This window comes from Zosterops lateralis, assembly GCF_965231275.1.
Source record: "Zosterops lateralis genome assembly, chromosome: 17".
Taxonomy (NCBI): domain Eukaryota; kingdom Metazoa; phylum Chordata; class Aves; order Passeriformes; family Zosteropidae; genus Zosterops; species Zosterops lateralis.
Window position 1 is genome coordinate 5,446,571 of NC_139777.1, and position 20,701 is coordinate 5,467,271.

General features: G+C 40.9%; 1 protein-coding gene across 1 annotated transcript in view; it reads right to left on the bottom strand.

Annotated features, from left to right (window-relative positions):
* The window catches only part of TTC28 (tetratricopeptide repeat domain 28), a 109,238-nt gene extending 88,537 nt beyond the window's left edge, over positions 1-20,701 (bottom strand). Inside the window, exons 1-2 of the mRNA XM_083873981.1 lie at positions 20,597-20,701; positions 13,784-14,062 (exon numbers count right to left, since the gene is read on the bottom strand). Coding sequence (XP_083730107.1) covers positions 13,784-14,062; positions 20,597-20,680 — 363 coding nt within the window. The 5' untranslated portion in view covers positions 20,681-20,701. The remainder of the gene's footprint in view (positions 1-13,783; positions 14,063-20,596) is intronic.

Consider the following 20,701-nt stretch of genomic DNA (forward strand, 5'->3'; position numbering starts at 1 on the left):
CTGAATTTTAGTTCTGTGTCTGTTTTCACGGCAAGTTATTCCTGACAGAGTCTTTAGAGAAGCTTTAAAGAAAAGTTATCCTGTGATCATAGAGATGGAGCACTAATGAGTTTAATTAGAATGCACTGCATCAACCCTATATTGAGACATAGCCCGACATGATTAATTACCCTCTTGGAATGGCTACAGCAAAATAGAGGGGGCTATCAAGGCTATTCTCTAATAGCTGTGTCCACCCACCTTCCCCACCTGCCTGAAGAGGTGTTCTCTTCCCTGCAGCTTGGCTACCACTGTGACAGCTGTGGGTGGTGCTACCACCAGCTCAATAAAGGATAATCTTAATTCATCATCTTCTCTACTAGCAATTACCCTTGCCCGTTTGAAAATCAAGGTCAGTTTTATTTAGCATACTTATCTTTCAGAAAAGTGTCAGTGCATGAGGTTTTCAGCATCAACTACTATTTAGTTATGTAAAAACAGGAATCTTCTTATTTCACAGCTAAGCTTATAATCATGTGTAATCAAACTAAATCAGAAATTATCCCAATTAATCCTTTGAAATGCATCAGCCAATTCCCCAGTTCACCCAGTTATAGCAGTATCAAAAAAACTAGAGTTGAAAATGCATTTACTTGATTTTTACTTTTCAGAACATCTTGAAAAGAGATTTGACCACAAAGATAACTGAAACCTATTTGGAAAGCAGACTGCAGGTAAACCTACAGCTGCTTGAACTTTATTGGCATTATCCTGACAGCTGTTGCTTTCTGTAGCTCTAAGATGCCTCCCACAAGGTTTAGCCATGAAATATTAGGCACCTGAACACATTGTCCATGTGGTCCTCAAATACCACATCCAACTGCATAGTGGAACAGGTCTCAACACATGTCCCTGTCAGGCACCAAAATTAATTTTTTTCAGTTATAAAATCTCCTCCATATCTTGTTGTTCCATAGCTTGTTCCAAAAACTGTACTACTAGAGATGCACATTTGCTTTAAAGACATTTAGACTTGATGATCTTTAAAGATCCCATCCCACCCAAGCCATTTCATGTGAATTCTGTGTTACAATAAGCACAGCATATGGAAGGATTGAAGGTCCCCAAGGATTGAGTCTCTTGCACTGCTACAAACAACAGAAACTTCACAATATTCTTCCAAGGGTGTCCACTGTTGAACATGCCTGTGACACGTGGCAGAGGCCTCCTTGACCTCACTGTGTGTGTGACACAGACACTGCTGGGATGTAAATTTGCTCACACACTCTGTTATTTCTGATATCACCACCTCCATTGAATTTAGGATTCTTGGCTCTGAGGGTGGGGAGGCCCTGGCACAGGCTGCCCAGAGAAGCTGTGGCTGCACCTGGATCCTTGGAAGTGTCCAAGGTCAGGTTGGACAGGGCTTGGAGCACCCCAGGCTAGTGGAAGGTGTCCCTGCCCATGGCAGGGGATGGAACAAGCAGCCTTTAAGTTCCCTTCCAACCCAAACCATTCTGTGATTCTAGGAAAAGTACTACTAAACCCTACTATGTCTCTCAGCAGCTGCCAAAAAGCTGCAAGCCATACCAGCCCCATTTCAGCTCTTCCATTTGTAACACTTCTAATGAGCAGATGGTTAATTTTTGTGAGCGGGGAACAAAAAACAAAACAACTTTTGTTGGTGCAAGTGTCTAGGGGTCCTTTAGGTTATAAAAACCAGTTGTTTTGGACATCTGCTTAAATTTTTGACTGCAGATTTAGCCTTCTCTGTATTACTAGACAAATATTCATATCCTCCATTTGTTTTCAGGTAAAATAAAAACCTGCCAGATATTGTTCAAGGTTTTTCTAGCGATTTAGAAGTTGGGAAATATTTCAAGAGCAAAAAAATTTTATTGTGCCTGTTTCCTGTGTATTTCCAGCAATAACATTTTTGTACCTCCAGGTCACAGAGTGTTTCTCCACCTCTATTATTGCCACTTCACTAAAAAACAGTAGATGAAGTTCCCACACAACTGTGAGTACCTCACCTTCAGATCAGTTCCTCAAATACAATCCCAGGCTGAACCTGAAGACTACACAACATTGAAAGTCTGAATATTTGAACAATGCTACTGTTCACTTCAGAGGCCAAGGGACTTGGACAACCCCAAAGTAAGGGAAATAACTAGGTAACAAGCTTTCTTTATATTGTACTGCTAGAATTTGGGGGGTTGTAGCACTGTAGAGATTCAAAGAGGTACCTAAAGTAAAATGTAAACACTACCTTCTTTACCATGACAGAAAGCAAAAAATTCAGTTACATGAACCACAAAAGCCCTTCAGAGGCCTCAGCATTTGAAAGACCAACAAGCTCACTGCATTTACCTTCCCACCAAAAGTGTCTTCAACTCAGGTTAAAAGAATGGAGAGTTGTAGATCTCCTACATTCAAATTGCTCCTTTCTGTTCTACAGTGTGATTTTATGAAACATGGATTCACAGAAGCTGCAGTAAGTTTCTAATTAGTGAAATACAGATGGTTATTTTCATACAATTTTTAAATTTTCCTGTTTTTACTAAGCCCCAACCAAACCCAACACAATGTGCACAGTATTTACAAATGCATAAAAATATTTATAGTTCCAGATACGATTTATCACTGTACTTAACAGTACTGCGCACCCTAAATTACAAAAAATTACATTTCTGTGATTTTTTTGTTGTCGTTTTGTTTAGTATAAACACAATTTTGCGTGGGGACACAGAAGAAAAGAGAACAAAAGCATTAGTATTTGGGAGGAGAAATTGTGTGAGAGCACGAGAGACAATGGATGTGTCTGAGCCAGGAGTGAGTTGCTGGTTTGGATCATTAACTAAGAGCTCGATGCTGCTCCCTCTGCAGACTCCAGGATCAGTGCAGCCCAAGTGTGAGATCAAGCAGAACAAATGTGGGAGGGCACAAAAATCATACAGGCAACTGATTTCTATTTTATTCGTTGGAACACTAATTTAGGCTCTTTTAAAAGCTACATTTACTATACTCACTCCTCTTACCCACATTCCTTTCCTGCTGCATTCCCTATTCTGTTACAGCTTTTCAAAGCCTCTGTAACTGTACCTTGCAATACCAAACATTTCCATCTGAGTTAAGTGCACATATTTTCTGCTTTGAGCCTAGGAGGGCTCAGTGCTGTATCTGTCCTTTCCAAAACAGTCACAGAAGCCATTATTTCTCAGCACACTTTCAGAGTGCAACCAAATCCAAGAAGCTGACATTTTTTATTTAGTACCCGTGGGCTATAACCATGAAAAATTTACTCCCTGAAATACAGTTGCATGCATTTCCTATCCACCCTACTCATGATAAAAAGTAATTTCCTTGCACAGCCTGGTAACAATGGCAACTGAATGAGATGTATCACCATAAAATAAACATGAACACATCTCACATCTGAATTCTCTGGAGTGAGACTACTACTCTGTGTTCCCAGCAAAGATTTAAATGAATAAGAGGCCTTGAAGCTTGACATGTATCTCTAAAGGCATGGGAGAGGATTCAGGGCAACTGTCATTAAAATTAATCACTATTAGTGATTACAAATCTCCAGTTACACTGTGGCTCACTGCAGGAGAACTATCAGGGCCAAAACAAGATGTCTAAGCAATGGAAACCAAAGGTAATCAAGAAGCTTACAGATATTCCTGTGTGATAACTGAGGGGGGCTAAAGGTTACACTTACAACAAAATCTGATATTAGATTGTTTCCCAGTTCCTACTCATCTGGTACAGGAAAAGACAAGGAGAACCATTATTTTGGACCAATTAAGAATTAATTACAGTGCAAGAAAAAATAATTTTAAAAAAGAAAATATGTCCAGAATTCCTATCCTGAGTTATTACCAAAGTCCAACAGAGTGAGGCAGGACCCAACCATGCTCTGCCCAACTCACGGGGGAGCTGTCCAGCAAACACAGAACTGAATGTTACCATGGAAACAGAAATAAAACCACCTTTTACCAGCTTTTTCACACATTTAGGAAAATTATGAAACTGAATTCCACTAGATGTTATGGCTTCACAGGACAAATGGGCTCAGAAATTCAGTTCTTGAGAGGTCCATCAGGGATAATGAAGATACAACATCTCAAATGTAACCTCCAGGACAGAAAGCTCCTGAATCTGTGACAGCTGATGTGTTTGCCAGGAAAACAGTGCCCACAGTTTCAGTTTTCTTAAGTATCTCATACCCACCAGCACAGCAACTCTCATGGAAGAGCCAACACCTTCCATCAGCTGAAGGGAACAGAGCTCTGAGACAGGAGGAGGCTTTGTTTGATTCTAGGATTCTGTGACCCATGGTTCCTAGTGCTTGTGAGGATGTGGGTTTACAAAATCACCTTTAATTACGTAAATTAGTAATCATTAAATTGTCATTAAATTATTTAAATTGTTTCTTTTGCACAATTCACATTTATTTTGTATAATATCCTTTCTGCTATGTGTTGCACTGCTTTTTTGTGTTTTATTTGTGAGGGACAAAAGCCTGCAAGCAGAGAGCCACAAGGAGTAAAATATGGATTACATAACCCATGGCAAAAATTAAACCTCCTTTTTCACTCTGAAAAAAGTTGAAAAATTATGCCTGAAGTATCCATCTAATGCAGTGTTTCAAGAAAATTTCTTTCCACTTCCCCATATGAGACAAGCTTCTATTAACAAATGTTTCATCCAAGTACACTCTCCCTTTGTTAACATCCAGAATATCTAGGGCTTGGTATACATCTTTGAAGAAGTTCATTAAAAATGAATCATAAAACCATGAATTTAACACTTGTCTAAATAAAAAATAAGTTTTCCACCAAGGGAACTGAGCACTGTATTAGTTCTACTACAAGAAAAACTAAAGGAATAGTTTTCAGTGACAGAGCTATCAAGCACATGGAACAGAATTTTGACCCTGACGAGACTAACAAAAGTCATCAGATACACTGCCTGGGGAGAATACTCTCAAATACTGGACACTAAGAAAAATGCCTTTATTATATATTCTTTATATACATCAATATTAATATGATCTATTTTTTTTTCTGTGAGTTGGTTCCTCAACTGTTTTAGAATGAAAAAAGCAATACAGGAATTTGCATACCACTGCCAACTTCTGGTAAAGTCATCAGAAATTACATAAGTAACTGCACTGAAGAGCATAAAAATTTTGTGTCTATCACAGACTTCTAAGAACTTGTAGAGAAATTCAGTTATTTAACTTACAGGACAGAAACTTGACATTCCTGACTGAATGGAAGAAAAGAAGAGATCAAAACTAACATAAATCCAGAAACTAACATAATCCAGAAAATAAAACTGAAACTAGAGTGTCTATTCACTACATGATAGAAATTACAATATTGTTCAACCTTTCTTTTAAACTTCAGGGGTAAATTCTCTGTTAGTGGATAACAGTTGAAATATCAGTCATTTATTTCTATAGTTCCATGCTACTCAAGGGGCTTTATAATTTCCTCTTTGGAGCAAAAGAGAAATCATGTACAAAGATGCTTGTGGCAAAAGGGAAATGTCATCTGCTTTGTCCAGCAGTTCAGACCTCAGTGTCCTCAGACACAAATGGAGCAGCGACTCAAAGAAAAACAGATTTATAGAAATAAAAAATAATTGCCACAAACCTCTTCCCTGTTTGCATTAGCCTGAACTGTCATCATGCTCAGAAAATGCCTGTGGTTAATGCAGCAATTATCCCTGTGCTGCATTTCCTACTTGTACATGATCACAGACACTTCACATCTGACTTTGCTACAGGGACTGAGATGGAATGACCTGAACAAACCCCTGTTGGCACTATAAGGCCAGGAAGATGGAATGTTAAGCCCTGGATGTATTTTCAGCTGTCAAGGAGCTCTCAGCAAGGCCCCAGCTAATTGGTTGGGTTTTCTTGCCCTTGGCACAGTGCAGCACACTGTGTAAATGGTATCCTTGAGTGCTTCCTACTGACTCGCTAGTCAGGGCAATTTCCTGCTTTCTCCATTTTTAGTATTTTCTCTTGTCTACTTGCTCTCACAAACTCTCCATTTAATTTAATTTCCTCAGAGACTGGTTGAGATTACAGGTCCTTGATGAGGATCCAGTGATGTCCAGAAATGCCATGATGTATCAGCCTGTACAGCCAAACAAGAAATGCAGGTTTATAAGACCATTCTTGTCTATAACAGAGAAACCAGGTACAGCATCCTTGAATCCACTCAAATCCCCTCCTGTTCTTTATTGTCACTCAGCCACCTATGAGCAACTCTCAAAGGAGAGGAGGGCTTGATGCACTCTCTATAATCCACAACCTCTTAGGCAGTTTCCCTTGTGCTGCTCAAATTCTAGTCCTTGGCCAACCGGAACTACAGCATAAATTCAGAGAGCTGGGACAAACCCAGAATGGCAAACCCTAAGAAAAACAGGACTATTTGCTGCAGAACAAAACCAAAAACATCTGAGACACAGTTGTTGGTGATTTGATTTAATCAAAGGAGCAAAGTATGTAATTGTAGCAAAAGGAAGAATAGATGGGGATAAGCAGCTTACAGACACTAAGGTAACAAAATCAGAGCAAACAATTAAAATGCAAAAAACCCAAATCTGTATAGATAACGAGAGTGAAGCAAACCATTTCAGAAAGCACAGCTCAGAACAGCTGCTCTCCTGCTGCTGAGCATCAGTGACACTGTAGCCTCAGGAGCTGCCTCTGCCAGCATTGCCATGCCAGCCAGCCCTGCCTGATGCCAGACAAACACAATGGGCAGCAGGAACATTACCAACTGCGGAAAGAAATTAAGGAAATTCCACTTCGAAGTATCTAAAAAATGTGAGTATCTGCACAGAGCTGGAATGAGATCCCAGGCCCTGCTGAACGCCTGAGCACAGAGCGCCCTCTCATGTGCTTCATTCATTTCTCCACACATCACTCCAACCCTCCACAATTCCACACTTCAGAAGTTGTCACCATTTTGGGAATATTAGCAAAGGAATTAATCTCCAAGATGAGGAAACTCAACCCTTGTATGCTGAGTAAAAACAAGGAATGTATATCTCATTCTTAACAATAACAAAACTGAAGGAACAAATCACCGTAAAACTAAAAACTGAGCAGTAAAAACATCTGGCAACTAACTCTTCAGAGTCTGGGTAGGTGAGAAAAGAGGGAACAACACATAATAAGGTTTTAGTCTGAAACTATGGGGTACAAAACCCAGTATTGTATAAATAAATGAAGGCAGTCCACATGTCTTACAATGCTAACCAGTGGTAATGTGCTTGAATCTCAATGAGCAGATAACAAGATACTTTTTCTTAAATATCTCCCTTGCAGATCAATCCTCACTTCTGCATTTCAGAATTACTTCTGCATTTGTGCTTTGATATTCTGATATATGAGCAATAAAAACCATTATACCATGCCTGCACAGTAATATAACTAGTTCCAGTAACAAGAGAACTATGGGGTAAAAAACTAACACGTTCCAGGAGAGAAATTTACATTACGGCATTTAGACTAAGTACAATAACTGCAGTTAATTCCATAAAAGAAAATTTGAAGTTGCTTTATTCCATATACAAAAAGGTTCCAGAAAACAAAGGAAGGAATAATGAAACCCTACAGTAAGTGCTTGGAAAATCTGTGTTGATTTGTTGCATGCTGAGACTCAAGTATCTCTGTAAGCTTTTCCAATTCTAAGGCAATAAGCCAATTTCTTAGAAAGAAGCAATTTTTCTTGTGCACTTGTCTAAGACAGACAAGCATTACATGTGAAAATATATATATAAATATATTTTAGGATGACATAACTATAGTGTCATCAGTCCACTGTGCTCCTGTCCCCTGCTCTCATGTTGCACTGCTACTGCTCTGTAATTTTAAGAATTTAGGGAAAGGAGAACCTGTACACCTTATCTACCCAGCAATTTTCCCCCAGCAATGCCATAACCATCACTTTTGGTGTAGAGAATACTTCTCCAGGTAAACTTGACTGTTGAGAAAAGCCATTAACTCCATAAAGTTGTCAAAATACTACGTGATGCTTGTTATTTAAATATCGAATTGGAAAAAAAAAAAAAGGTGGGGAAGGAGCAGAAAATTCTTTGGTGAGGTGGTCAAACACAGGAATGTGTTGCCCAGAGAGGCTGTGGAGTCTCCACCCCTGGAGATATTCAAAACCCAACCAGACAATGTCATGGGCAACCTGCTCCAGCTGACCCTGCATTCATCTCCAAGGGTCCCAGCCAACTTCAGCTATGCTGTGATTTTGCAACACAAAAGACAGAAAGAAATGCACAAATGTCACAATAACGTAACACAAGTCCTAGCAAAGTCTGTTAAATGGTTATATGTCTGAAAAACTGGAATGCAACTTTCTGCAAATTAAAGACAGACTGTAAGCTGAAGGACAGGACTGGAAAGTTCCTTGCTCATCAAATTAAAAACAAGAGGTCTATTCATGAAAAAAGTTATGTGGTCAAGTCACATTCTTTGCTCAAAAGTTTTACACGGGACCGAGGGTGGGCACTCTGCTTGCCATTCATTGAGAAAGTCATTAGGGATTGGTAGAACATGTGAAGATTTGTTTATAAAGATGGCCAAGCGCTCAGGAGAAGTGCAAGTGGACATGCAAGTGTCCCTTTTTCTTGTGAAAGTCCTGGTTATATGACTGACAGCTGGAGTCACTTAACAAAATACCAGTGCAAGCTCTTCTGCCAAATTCCCCTACAGTGAGATGACAACACCTAAACCCCTCTTGCAGTGCAAACACCCAAAGGCTTCACGGCTCACAATTCCCCTTTCTTTCTGTTCTTCCTTTTTTTTCCTCCACTAGAGATACTAACCCACATTTTTAAATTGAGGCAATAATTTTAAATTAGGAGAGACAAAGGCCATAAGAGAAACTTGTGCCTGATGAAAAGTGCTGTAATTCTTCCTAGTTACTTCTGAATTACATACGCACACGGCACTCCTTTTGCATTAACTACATTCTCCAGACTATTCAACTTCTCTCTAAAAGGTGTTTCAGCTCTAAAAAAGGATGATACAATATTAAGAAATAACATTTTTCCCTGCCTACTGCCTTGAACAGTTGCAATAATCAGAAAGCATTACTGAACCCTGATCTTTAAACCTGCTTGCCAGCTTGGCTCCCTCTCACTCAGCAACCCACTGTGCTTTTCAGGGAATGCTGCTCCTCAAGCACCAGTCCCTGGGGCTTCAAACAGCACAGAGGCACTAAATGGTACACTCAGCATCCTTCTACTCACACAGGACAAAGAAATCAAATAAAATCAAGGTACCCCTCAGAGGGCTGAAAACATCCATCTCTGTGATTCTTGCTTCCATTTGTCTTAGGCTGTGAATGTTCCTATTAGCCAAACGTATTCAAGTTTGACAAAGTCATTTCATCTCCTGTTAATGAACAACTTTTCTGTTGAGAGATTAAGAGAATAAATCAATGCCAAAACCCAGTTAATTGTTCAGCAGCAGTAGGCAGTTTGTACCTTTTGTTAGCTGTCACAGCACTGAGCCAGCACTCGACGGGTAGTGAAATCTACGTTTTAGCACAGAATTAGGTCCAAATTTAAATCATTTAAGCCACAGCATTTTTTCCTATAATGTGAGGATTAAAAAATATCCCCAAATCAGCAAGAACTAAGGAGAGATTGTTCAGGTATCAGAGTCACATAAAATATATATCCCTCCATTTTCATGTACCATGCCTAAGGCTGCACAGCTGCGAAGAGAAACAGAATAAAAATTTTCTAGAGCATGATCAACAGCAAAACAAAGAAAACTGTTCAGTGGGAAATCAAAGAACAAAATGAGCCTGATATGATTTGCCTCTTGGATATTTCCAAAATGCAGTTTAATTCCTGAAATATTCTGTTATCCTTGCATTTCTCAGTGCTACGTATACAAAATATTTTTCAAATACAGAACTCACAAGCCAGCCCTCTCAGACAAAGCCTATGAACAGGTTTTTGTGCTGTTGTTACAAACATGTTTCAGCCACACACAATGAGTTATTGTGGTGTGTAAGAGATCTGATATTTCTCTCTGCAATCACTTTCTTATTGTTCATGTCTTGAGCTAATAGAAAAGCATATGCATTTGTATAAACATACCTGCTCATTATCTAACATTAATTAATGCTTTAAAGAAAGATTTTAGGGGTGAGGATGTTAAGAGCATGACTTTCAGCAATAGATTGTATTGAACTGATGTAAACAAGCATTAAGTGGAGTAGGAGCAAAAAAATAAGAATTAACAAACTACCCAAGAAATGTAGTTTGTACCCAAAGGAGAAAAAGAAATACAGAAACTTGCATTTAGTAGTTCAAAACTCAAAAAGCCTGCATTCAAATTAATTTTCCAACTTCCTAAGAGAAAGGAAGTCAGGCTCTGTATTTAAAACTCAGGCCTTCAAACCAAATACCAGTTGTCCCTACTGAGCTCCCTCTTCTGGCTAATTAATAAACATGCTTAGACTTTGTATACAGAAGTTTCGATCTCCCCAGTCCAGTTCTACCAATAAAAATAATTCTTTTTTTAAAAATTGGTAAATAAAGATTGACATTGAAACATACGAGTTTTCAACTTCAGAAAGAGCCCTCCTTTTCTCTCAGGCTGACAAGTTACACAAACACACACAAGGAAATAAATATCCCTGTACTGTGTAGGGATGCTCTACAAACTGACACTCCACCATCTGCACCTCCTCTAAGCTTCTAAACACCACTGGCTATTTCCTGGTGTCAGATATTCTTGAAATGCCTGTGTTCAAAACATACCAGACTAGTTAATTCCTTCCCCAAAGTACACCTTTATGTTCTGGCTAAAATTAGGATTAAATATGTAATAAAAATACAAATACACCTTTTAGAAATTGCAAATGTTGAAAATGAGGAAAACAGAATCACAGAATAAACTAGGTTTCACAGAATAAACTAGGCTGGAAAAGACTTTGGAGATCACACAGTCCAACCTGTGATCAAACATCACCTCACCAGCCAAACCACAGCACCAAGTGCCTCATCAAGTCTTTTTTTAAAAACCTCCAGGGATGGTGACTCAACCACCTCCCTGGGCAGCCCATTCCAATGCTGAACCACTCTTTCTTGTGAAGAATTTTTTTCTACTATCTAACCTAAACTAGAAGCAACCAGTCCTCACCAAACTAACACAAATTCAGGACACAGAATAAAGACAGAGGGGCAGTGAATGGCCTCCATGTCTTAAGCCAACAGTCACCCTCATTGTGGAGCTGCCAAATCAGTAACAGAAAGACTCTGGTAAAATTTTTCATTCTCTTCTAAAGTCTAGAGTCATTGCAGATGATTTGTGGGAACAGCAATCCAAAGTGAAAGGAAGGTACTATGTAGAAGGGTGTGGAATGAGCATACAGAGGATAAAAAAATAATTAATTCAGCTGTGGGTTTTCATTATTTCAGTTACTGTAGCAGCATCATTGCTCCTTTCTAAAAGCCAAGCCACACTCCCAGCCAAGGCAATTTTATGAGAGACTTCTATCACAACTGGCAGGCAGCACAGTCAGACTCCAATCTCTACAAACCATTTCTGTTCAACACCTTTTTGACCTTCAATCCAGCTAATGAAAGGCCTTGAAGGGAAATTAATTTTATGTTTACATTTACTATTGCACCTTCAGCCCAAGTGAAATTAAGGATCTGTTTCTACATACAAAGTCTTAAAAGAAACATGACAACAAAAGATAACAAAGAAATGGCCTCTGAAGGAAAATATGGAGGGATGATCTGAAAAAAAAAAAAACAACACCAAATCTTTAAAAGTTAAAGAAACAGAGACAAGGTTCCAAATAGGATTGTGAGGGTTTAAGAGAAAAGAAGGAAGTGTGTGATGCACTGACAAACTAAAGATACCACTGTGAGAAGATAAAAGGGAAGATACAACCAGTGACTGTGGCTGAGCTTTATTCAGGACAGGATGCCTGCAAAAGCTGTGTTGACTCTTCCACTGCCAACTGATAGTAACTTTTGAAGTATATAAACATTGTATATCAAACAGAAAGATATCCATTACACACTGACAGAATAAAACAAGAACAGATGCTATGTCATCACAGCAACCTCATTTAAGTCTTCCAGTACTTTTTCCACCAATGAGGCTCAAAATGTTCTGTAGAAGCGAGTCCTGACTTTTTGTAAAACAAGAATAAACAAAGAAATAAAGTTTGTTTAAGATCAGGTGGACATTTAATAGCAGAACTAGAATTGAAACAGAGTTACTTCATGTTTTTTTAACTCACTGATATGGTCTACCTGGAAAAAAGAAATCTCTTTTTTTATTATTAAGAATATTTTGGGTTTTTTTTTTAATATTTCACCTTAGTACTGCATCAATATATAAGTCTATTATGTCTGTATTTAGTAATGCCTCCATGTAACACAGCCTTTTTAAGCTCATAAATCTTTTCCATCTTATCTTCTATTTTGATCCACAAGTCTTTTCCACTGATCATTTCAAAGGTAGTTGTACTTCTGTGACTGGCATTTTGAAAGTATTCTTTTATGAAACCTTTTTACAACTTTTCATCTAAGTCAGCTCTGTATTAAATCACTACCAGACTTCTAAGAACCAGGATACAAAACTGAGCACAGGCATCCTGGCTTTTTACACTCCTCAGCCACCTGCAGCCACCCAACCTGGACAGCCAGAGTTTAATGGCAGTAACAAAATTTTCCACTGTTAAACAGAGTCCTTCATACAAAATATTTTATGACATGTAGGAATACAAACCAGTTAATGACCAAAGAAAACACCACTTGACAACAACACAACTAGGAAGTTTATAAATCATCTCCCTGACAAAGCAGGAGTTTCTTCTAACGTGGACTAATTCAAGTCTTAAGGAAGCATACGAAAAAGCTTTTCCAGAGGCTAATACACAACTGCAAATCAAACTACAAGACTAAGAGTGATCTGCTTTGAAACAGAAGAAAACTAAACTTCAGTAGTTTGGAGCCCAGCTGGAGCAGAGCACCACAACTGCCACCTGCTCTCATTTCTGAGGAGAGGAGCCTGAGTGATGAGTCTGCTCTTAAACTGCACCTTTAGCTAAAGTGGCTCATAAGGACACAATGAGGGATTGACAGGAGAAATGGAATCTGGAGCAGATGCTGTTACAATCAATTAGCATGCAAAGGACTGGCCCTGGACTAGCCAAGGCGAGGCAGCTACTGGAGCAATCAATGGCAGCTGGTGGGAAGCAAGCCCAGGAGGAAGAGGCAACCAACATCATTTACTCTTCACAAATGTTCCCTTACATAGTCAAGTCTTACTGAGAATGCCAAGATACATATTTCTTCAAATGTTTGTCCAAAATACATTATACACAAACACTCTTTGAATTTTGAAAGGCCTTATCATTCTAATGTACTAATAAGAATCTCTATGCTACCTCTCCAAGTTTTGGAACCACATGTTCCTGGATGCTGATGAATGCTGACTACATTAAACATTAAAACAGATGTCTGGTCTTCACAACCCAGGAACCATGCTGTGTTAAAACAGCAAAATAGTAGCATACTCCCATTGGGGAACAGTATGCTTACATAGAAAACTGTTTAATACCCAACAGGTAATTCAAGTCACACAACTTTTAAACAGAAAATATGTTATTATCTGGAGCTTTTAGAAAAAAAAAAAAATCTGTCTTTTAGGACAGAAATACATGCAGTCATTTATAGCGGGGTGTTAAATGTGTGACCAATAATCCCACAGGATTTCCTCCCTTACCTTGGGCCATTTGGGATTCAGGAGCCGTGCTTTGATGGCATCATCCAAGGCCTTGTCATACTGGTGGATTTTCATGTAGGCTGCAGACCTGTTGCTGTAGAGGATGCAGTTCTGGGGGTCCACGCCCAGGGCCTCGTTGTAGAGCACGATGGCCGTGTGGAAATCGCCCTCATGGCAAGCCTGGTTGCTCTGCCGAACCTTCTCCACAAACTCAGCTTTGCTCAGCATGGGACTGTCAGGGCTTGTTCTTCTCAAGGATTTTGATCCACAGAAAGAAATCTGGCAGGGGGGGAAAGGGAGAAATGGTGTGTTAAGAAATGTTACTCAAAAAAGAGATCGAACTATTAGGCACCGTACAGCAGAAATTAAAGCCACCAGCATCGCTGCAGAACAAATTATGAATTCAGAACCAGATTCTTACAAAAGTAAATTGTTTATCTATTAAATCTCTTTTTGAGGGTATACGAACAACAGAAAGAGTTTTGCAAAACATATCATTCCCTATGAATGATGTCTTCTAGACACAAGAGCAGCTGCAGTCTGTTTACAAATGCTGCACTCCACACACTCAGAAGTGCTTTTCTCCTCAGCCAAACTATTTGATTCTACACCACTAAGCAGAGTCACCAGGTAGGGAACAGGTGGCAGCTGTGAACATGAAGATGGTGCTGGTACATCTGAAGTTTGATGTGCAGATCACACAGAAGCATAGGCATATACAGACAGTGAAAAAACGTGTAAAATCTCTTTGAACCAAAGAACCTGCACCACAACCTCTGCTCACAAACATCTACATCCAACAACAAGCAGCTGCAAATTGTTCATATTTGGGAAGGGAAGGACAACTTTTTAGAACCACAAACTCACAGAAGTAAGTGGGACATACAACTTATTTTAACAAGAGTAGAGTCATTCTTGGGAGAGCCACCCTCCCACACTGACAACTTCAGGTAATACAAAAAAAACAAAGGAAAAAAAGATTTAAGCCTTCTAATCATAAGACATTGTTTAAAGGGAGCTGCAGAAAGTCCTAGTTCCACTGATTGTGGTTACCCCCTTTCTCCTTATTTAACTTTCTACATTGCACATTTTCCTCAACCACTCCTCTGCAGTCAGTAACTGTTTCTGTCATGCAAACCCTACTCTCTCCCAAGGATACTCAAGAACTCAGCAAGAACATCTCAGTCCAGCTCTGATCACAAGGCAGTTGAGAGCTGTGCAGTAACAGTATTTGGCAACAGGCAATAAAATACAATACATATGGCAACATACAAAGTACTTGAAAATATTCATTAAAGGTTTAGACTACTATGATTAAGATTGGTGCCATCTAGTTTTAGTCCTGCAGATTGAAAAAGCTTAAGAATATCACATATTGTTACCACAACACAACAACCACAGGGCTTAAATACATTACCAGAGCCAGCTGGGGCATATTTTTAAAGGTGGAAAGGGAAGCAAGCTGCAAACTGACATCCTGTCACAAGGATCAATTGGTCTACAGACTTTTCCTTTTTTTTTCTTTTCCTCCTTAAGTCAAATAACAATAGCAAAGTATCAAGATAGAAACCACTGATTTCTTTTTTTTTTTTATTATATCCATTCTTTTCTCACAGTGTTTGTGTGTTTGTCCAAACTTTTTCTGAACTTCTCTATTGAAGGAGATTCCACGCTTTACTCAGGCAATTTCCTTACACTGCTTCAGGATTTTCATCATTAAAGTATTTTTCCTAATATCCAAATCTCCTTTGTGTATTGTTTCTTGTCCTGCAGTAGACTGAGCTACAGTCTATTGTAGACTGAACCAAAACCTCTTTTCCTTTCATCTGTAAGGTTGCTTTTTCTATAATAGTCTTGCTAATGCTGGCACTGAACACGTTGCTTCATTCAAGCAGTGCAGTAACTCACACATCTGTGAGCATCTGACAATAAACCTCATCACATGGGCAGTCTGTTGTGACCTGAGGGCAAGGACTGAATATGAAGATGCAGCAGTTACGCATGTCCAAACACAAAGATGAGGAAACTCTGAGAAAGGTAATTAGTCACCAGAAGTCTTGGAGGTACTGCAGGAAAGGGGCTGGTGAGTGCCCAGGTGCCAGGGGCACCAATTTCTCCATGTGTCTTTAAAGGTGGCTGCTGTCTCCCTCCCTGTGTATTTCCTGATCACTGACCTGCATCAGGCACAATGAAAAACACCAAATGTGGTGTATTTCCCACGCTTTTATCACATCCAGAGTGAACGACTGCAGCTTCCACAAGCGGCACCACAACCAGCCGTGAACTTCAGTTATCCAGAAGATAAATATTTCAAGAAATAGATTCCCCACCAGCTGTGGCCATAACTGCCTCCAGCGGGAGGCCTGGCTTGGTGAGAAGGCACAGCCAGCCCCACCCTGGGGAGCTCAGGGGCAGCAGTGACATGTCACCCACCCCTGTGCCTGACCACAGGGACTCTGCTGCTCGGCCAGCTGGAGCTGCCTGCCCAGGACCACCAAGAGCTACTGAGCCCTCAGCAGTGAGGCCTCTGCAAGGGCACAAAGCACCCAGCACAACCTCCAGCAGCACCAGGGAGACAAGTCCAACAACAGCTGTCTTTTCTGGCAGTTTACTGTGCACAAACAAATGAACGCACAGAGCTGTTAATGATGCTTCCAGGATCATACTGTGAGTCTGTAACAACAAGGAGAATCCATGAGGAGACATCCTCTCAGTCCGAGTGAAGTGGTTTCTGCCTCTAATATCCTGTGACGTGAAATAATCTCATTAAAATAAAAGGAAACTATGATGGTGATTTGTGGAATATGGTACTATTTAATTCCTGCTATCATGAGAACTACGTAAGGCAGTAAAACATCATGAGGTAAAAAGAAAAAACCCTAAAACCAGTAAAACTGAGTCTGGCACTCAAACCACAAGTAAAAAAGATTATGATTATGGTACCAACCCACAAAAAGTACTCATTACAAAGTCATCCCCACTTTCCAGTCGCCACTGCTCCTCTCCTGCTAATGCAGTGGAAGGTGATGGTAATGCACATATTTAGGCTGCCTAACATTTTGCTACAGAAGGTGCTTGCACGTACTAAACCAATGCTAAAGAAGAAGTTTCTTAGTGCAGCAGAACAAATAAGGTTCAAATGAAGTGCAGAAGAGGATCTGGTGAGAAAGTCTGAGTTAGAAGCTCATATATTTCTAATAAAGTAGAAGATGGCACGAGCTTCTCAACATTACTTCTCAAACCAGCATAAGATAGCAGAAATCAGCTCCTACTGCAGAGGTCACATCAGACAGAAGCTCCCACAATAATGGCAACAAATCTCCTTCACTAGTGTTGTGGTTTGAAAGCAAAATGAGTGAGAGGCTCCAAGTCAGAAATACAATTTAGTAAGAAGAAAGGTAAAAACGTAAAAATAAAATAAAATAAATGCAGTAATACAAAAGACCACTGACAGAGTCAGAACACACCCTGAACAGGGTGGTGGGAGCAGTCCAGATGAGGTGGTGTTCCTGAAGCAGTGATCCTGTAGAAAGGTCTGGTAGCTCTGATCCTCTGGGAATCCAGTGGGTCAGGGCTGCTTGTCCTGTCCCAAATCCCAGCTTATATCCAAGTGGGAATGCTTGGCTCCTCCCCCTGGGCGGAGCATCTCCCAATGGGATGAGGAGTCGTGCAGTGGCTCCTTGATGGCCCATTAAACAGAGAGAGCTCCTGGAGGGAGTTCCCTGTGAGTCCTGGGCAAGGCATTGATGGGGCATTAACAGAAGAGCCCAAAGGAGGGGCCTGGGAAAACACTGCCCCACCTGGTTTCAATAGTTCATGGAAATGGTGATAGAATAAATACTTTGTGTACATCCTACACTGCAACCCAGGACAACTGGTGAAAAAGTCTCTTCTGGAAGAAGGTGCTCATGATTCAACCCTGCTGGCCATGCAAGTGGAGTGCTAAAACACACATAGTCTTCTCTGGTCTTTTCCTTTTCAAGAAGAAATGAACTCCCAACCACCCCCAAAGCAATCAGGAAGCTGAATATACAGCAAAACTTACCTTACAAGAACTTTTGTCTTCCCTGATCAAGCTTGTTAAGCTTAGCCCTCTCTACAGAACATCCATTGAATAAAAGAAGTGTCCATACACACTGAAAGATGTGTCTGAGCAGCATATTGCTATGCTGAAAGCCACAGGGAACAGATTCCCAGTGAGTTCCAGTAAGACGAGGGAGAAGAGATAACAGCAAATCCACATTGTGCTCCAAGAGGACTAAAGAAAACAATGTGGTGCAAAAGTAAATGTTCTATCAAAACACCAATGTTATATTTCAGAGCTTGTTGGTCTCTATGTAATTCCTCTTATTTAATGCTACATAATGCAATTAAATATGTCTTATACAGATGATGTCTTGGATGGCAAGTCCATAGTTAAGACACGTTTAAAAAAAGTTCTTTGTAATTTCCAAAAAAGATGCTGTAAGTGTGATACGTAGAATTTTTATATTTTAAATTATCTAAAGAGCTCAAGATGCTTATTGAAGCATTAGGAAGAGGAAAAAAAAACAGACCAAAAAGAGGCAAGCAGAAAAACTGGCATTCCTAATGGATTCTGAAAGGAAAGAGTGACAGTAACTTATGCTAAATACAGGTTTCCAAAATCAGCTTAAATCTGTAACTGAGCTTCCCTTTCTATGAAAACTTCTACTCAACTTTATATTTTATCTGTAAAATGGTTTTATGTTTTCTCTCCATATTCTGGGGTATTACTGCTCTTCTGCAACAGAAATTGGCTTCAACAAGAGCCCAAGAACAAATAAAGCACAAGGAGTCTGTCCCTGAAACCTCCCAGCAGGCAGCACTTCAGCCAGGCTGCACCACACTCCTGAACAGATATTAAACCTTGCCAACCACATCCAACCTTCCCCTAAACAGAGCAGAATCTCAACAGAAATAGTATGGAAAGAAATGAAAGACCACCAACACTGGAGGTTTAAGCCACCTCAGGGTGATGTGAATTCACCAACAGGAAGGAAACAGATTTTTTTTCTTAGCTGGAGCTTAAACAAAATTTTCTATAGAAAATGGGGGTTTTTTAAGTTTTTTTTTTTTTTTTTTGTTTGTTTGTTTTTTTTTTTAAATGCAAAGAAATTGTGAGCTTCCAATACTGAGCTTGGAGACATCTGCACTTATGACAGCAGTTAGATCCACCCTAATTCAAGGCATGCTACATGTTGCTAAAAATTGTAGTAACAACTATGTAATCCACAGTTAAATTTAAACAGTACTTTTTGGTTCATACATAAATTATAAGCTAGTTATTGTTAATAATAATTATATATATATATATATATATTGATATACGTATATCATTAAATCACAAACTATCAATGAAGAAACAGACCTTCCCCTCTGACCTGTCTGTGAGCCAGAGGGAGTGATGAACCAGTAATTCAGCAAAAGTCGGGCATGAACAGTAACCTCACTCCTGTTAGGAACACCTGTTAGGGCAACATTCATGGCACATCCACTCATCCGTTTAGGAATTATCCACTTGCCACATATCCATTTCAAAGAGCCTATAAGGGGTTCCATTAACACCTGAAGAGCTCTTGTTTCACACCAGAAGAAAGCGCAGGAGAGATATCACCTAAGATTGTGAAAACCTCCGAGAAAAAGGAAAAACACTAAAATTATGAACAACTCCAAGAAGAAGAAGAAGAGGAGGAAGAGGAAGAAGAGGAAGAAGAAGAGGAGGAAGAGGAAGAAGAGGAGGAAGAAGAGGAGGAAGAGGAGGAAGAAGAAGAGGAAGAAGAAGAGGAGGAAGAGGAAGAAGAGGAGGAAGAAGAAGAAGAGGAGGAAGAAGAAGAAGAGGAGGAAGAAGAAGAAGAGGAGGAAGAGGAAGAAGAAGAGGAAGAAAAAGGAAAAGAAGAAAAAGAAGAAAAAGAAGAAGAAAAAGAAGAAAAAGAAGAAAAAGAAGAAAAAGAAGAAAAAGAAGAAGAAGAAAAAGAAGAAGAAGAAAAGGAAGAAGAAGAAAAAGAAGAAGAAAAAGAAGAAGAAAAAGAAAAAAGGAGGAGGAAGAGGCATAGGCACCCAGGTCTCTGGATTTCCAGTCTGCTCCCTGGCGCCAGGGGCATCCCTGTGGCTGCAACCCCAAGCCAGGGCAGGGATAACCCCGCGCATCGCTGGTCGCCAATCTGTGCTCAGAGCCACAATCGTCACATCTGCTGTCACCCAGGACGCGCTGGCCGAATCCAATCTCCAGCTCAGTCCTGTCAGTAACAAAGCCCTTACAGCCAAGCCCATCACAACTTTCTGCACCACGGGAGCGGAGGAAGGAGCTGTGCGGTGCCGCCAGGTACACCTGACACTCTTTACCTTCAAACTTCGCAGAGTTTAACGGGACTGGAGTTTGTTTACGGGGGCGCCAGAGCGAGCACAATGCCCACGCCGACACCCGAGCTCTGTGCTCTGTCCCGCTCCGGCTGCGGCGGCCGAGCTCGCTCGGGGCACAGCAGCCCCGCTCGGGGCCAGGCCCGGGCCCTCCGCACCGGGACCGCCCCGGGGCTCCCCGCAGCGGGGTCACTCGAGGTGCCCGAGGTGCTCGGGGCGAAGGGAGCCGAGCGCTCGGCCTGGAGCCCCCGCAGCCCCGCCGGGAGCTCGGCCCGGCCCCTCACTCACCGCGCCTGGGGCCGCGGGCCCTGCGCCCCCGCCGAGCTCCGAGCCGGGACAGCCGCGCCCGCCGCCTCCCCCGCCGCCCGCGTCCGGCCCGCGCCTCCTTCCCGCCTCCCCGGCCGCTCCAGCGCCGCCCGTCCGGCCCCAGCTCACCCGGGGAGGCTCCGCGTCCTGCTCCCGCCGAGCCCGGCCCACAGACACGGCCCCCGGCGGGGGCGGCGGCGCCTGTTGCTCCATCGCGCTGCTCCTCCTCCTCCT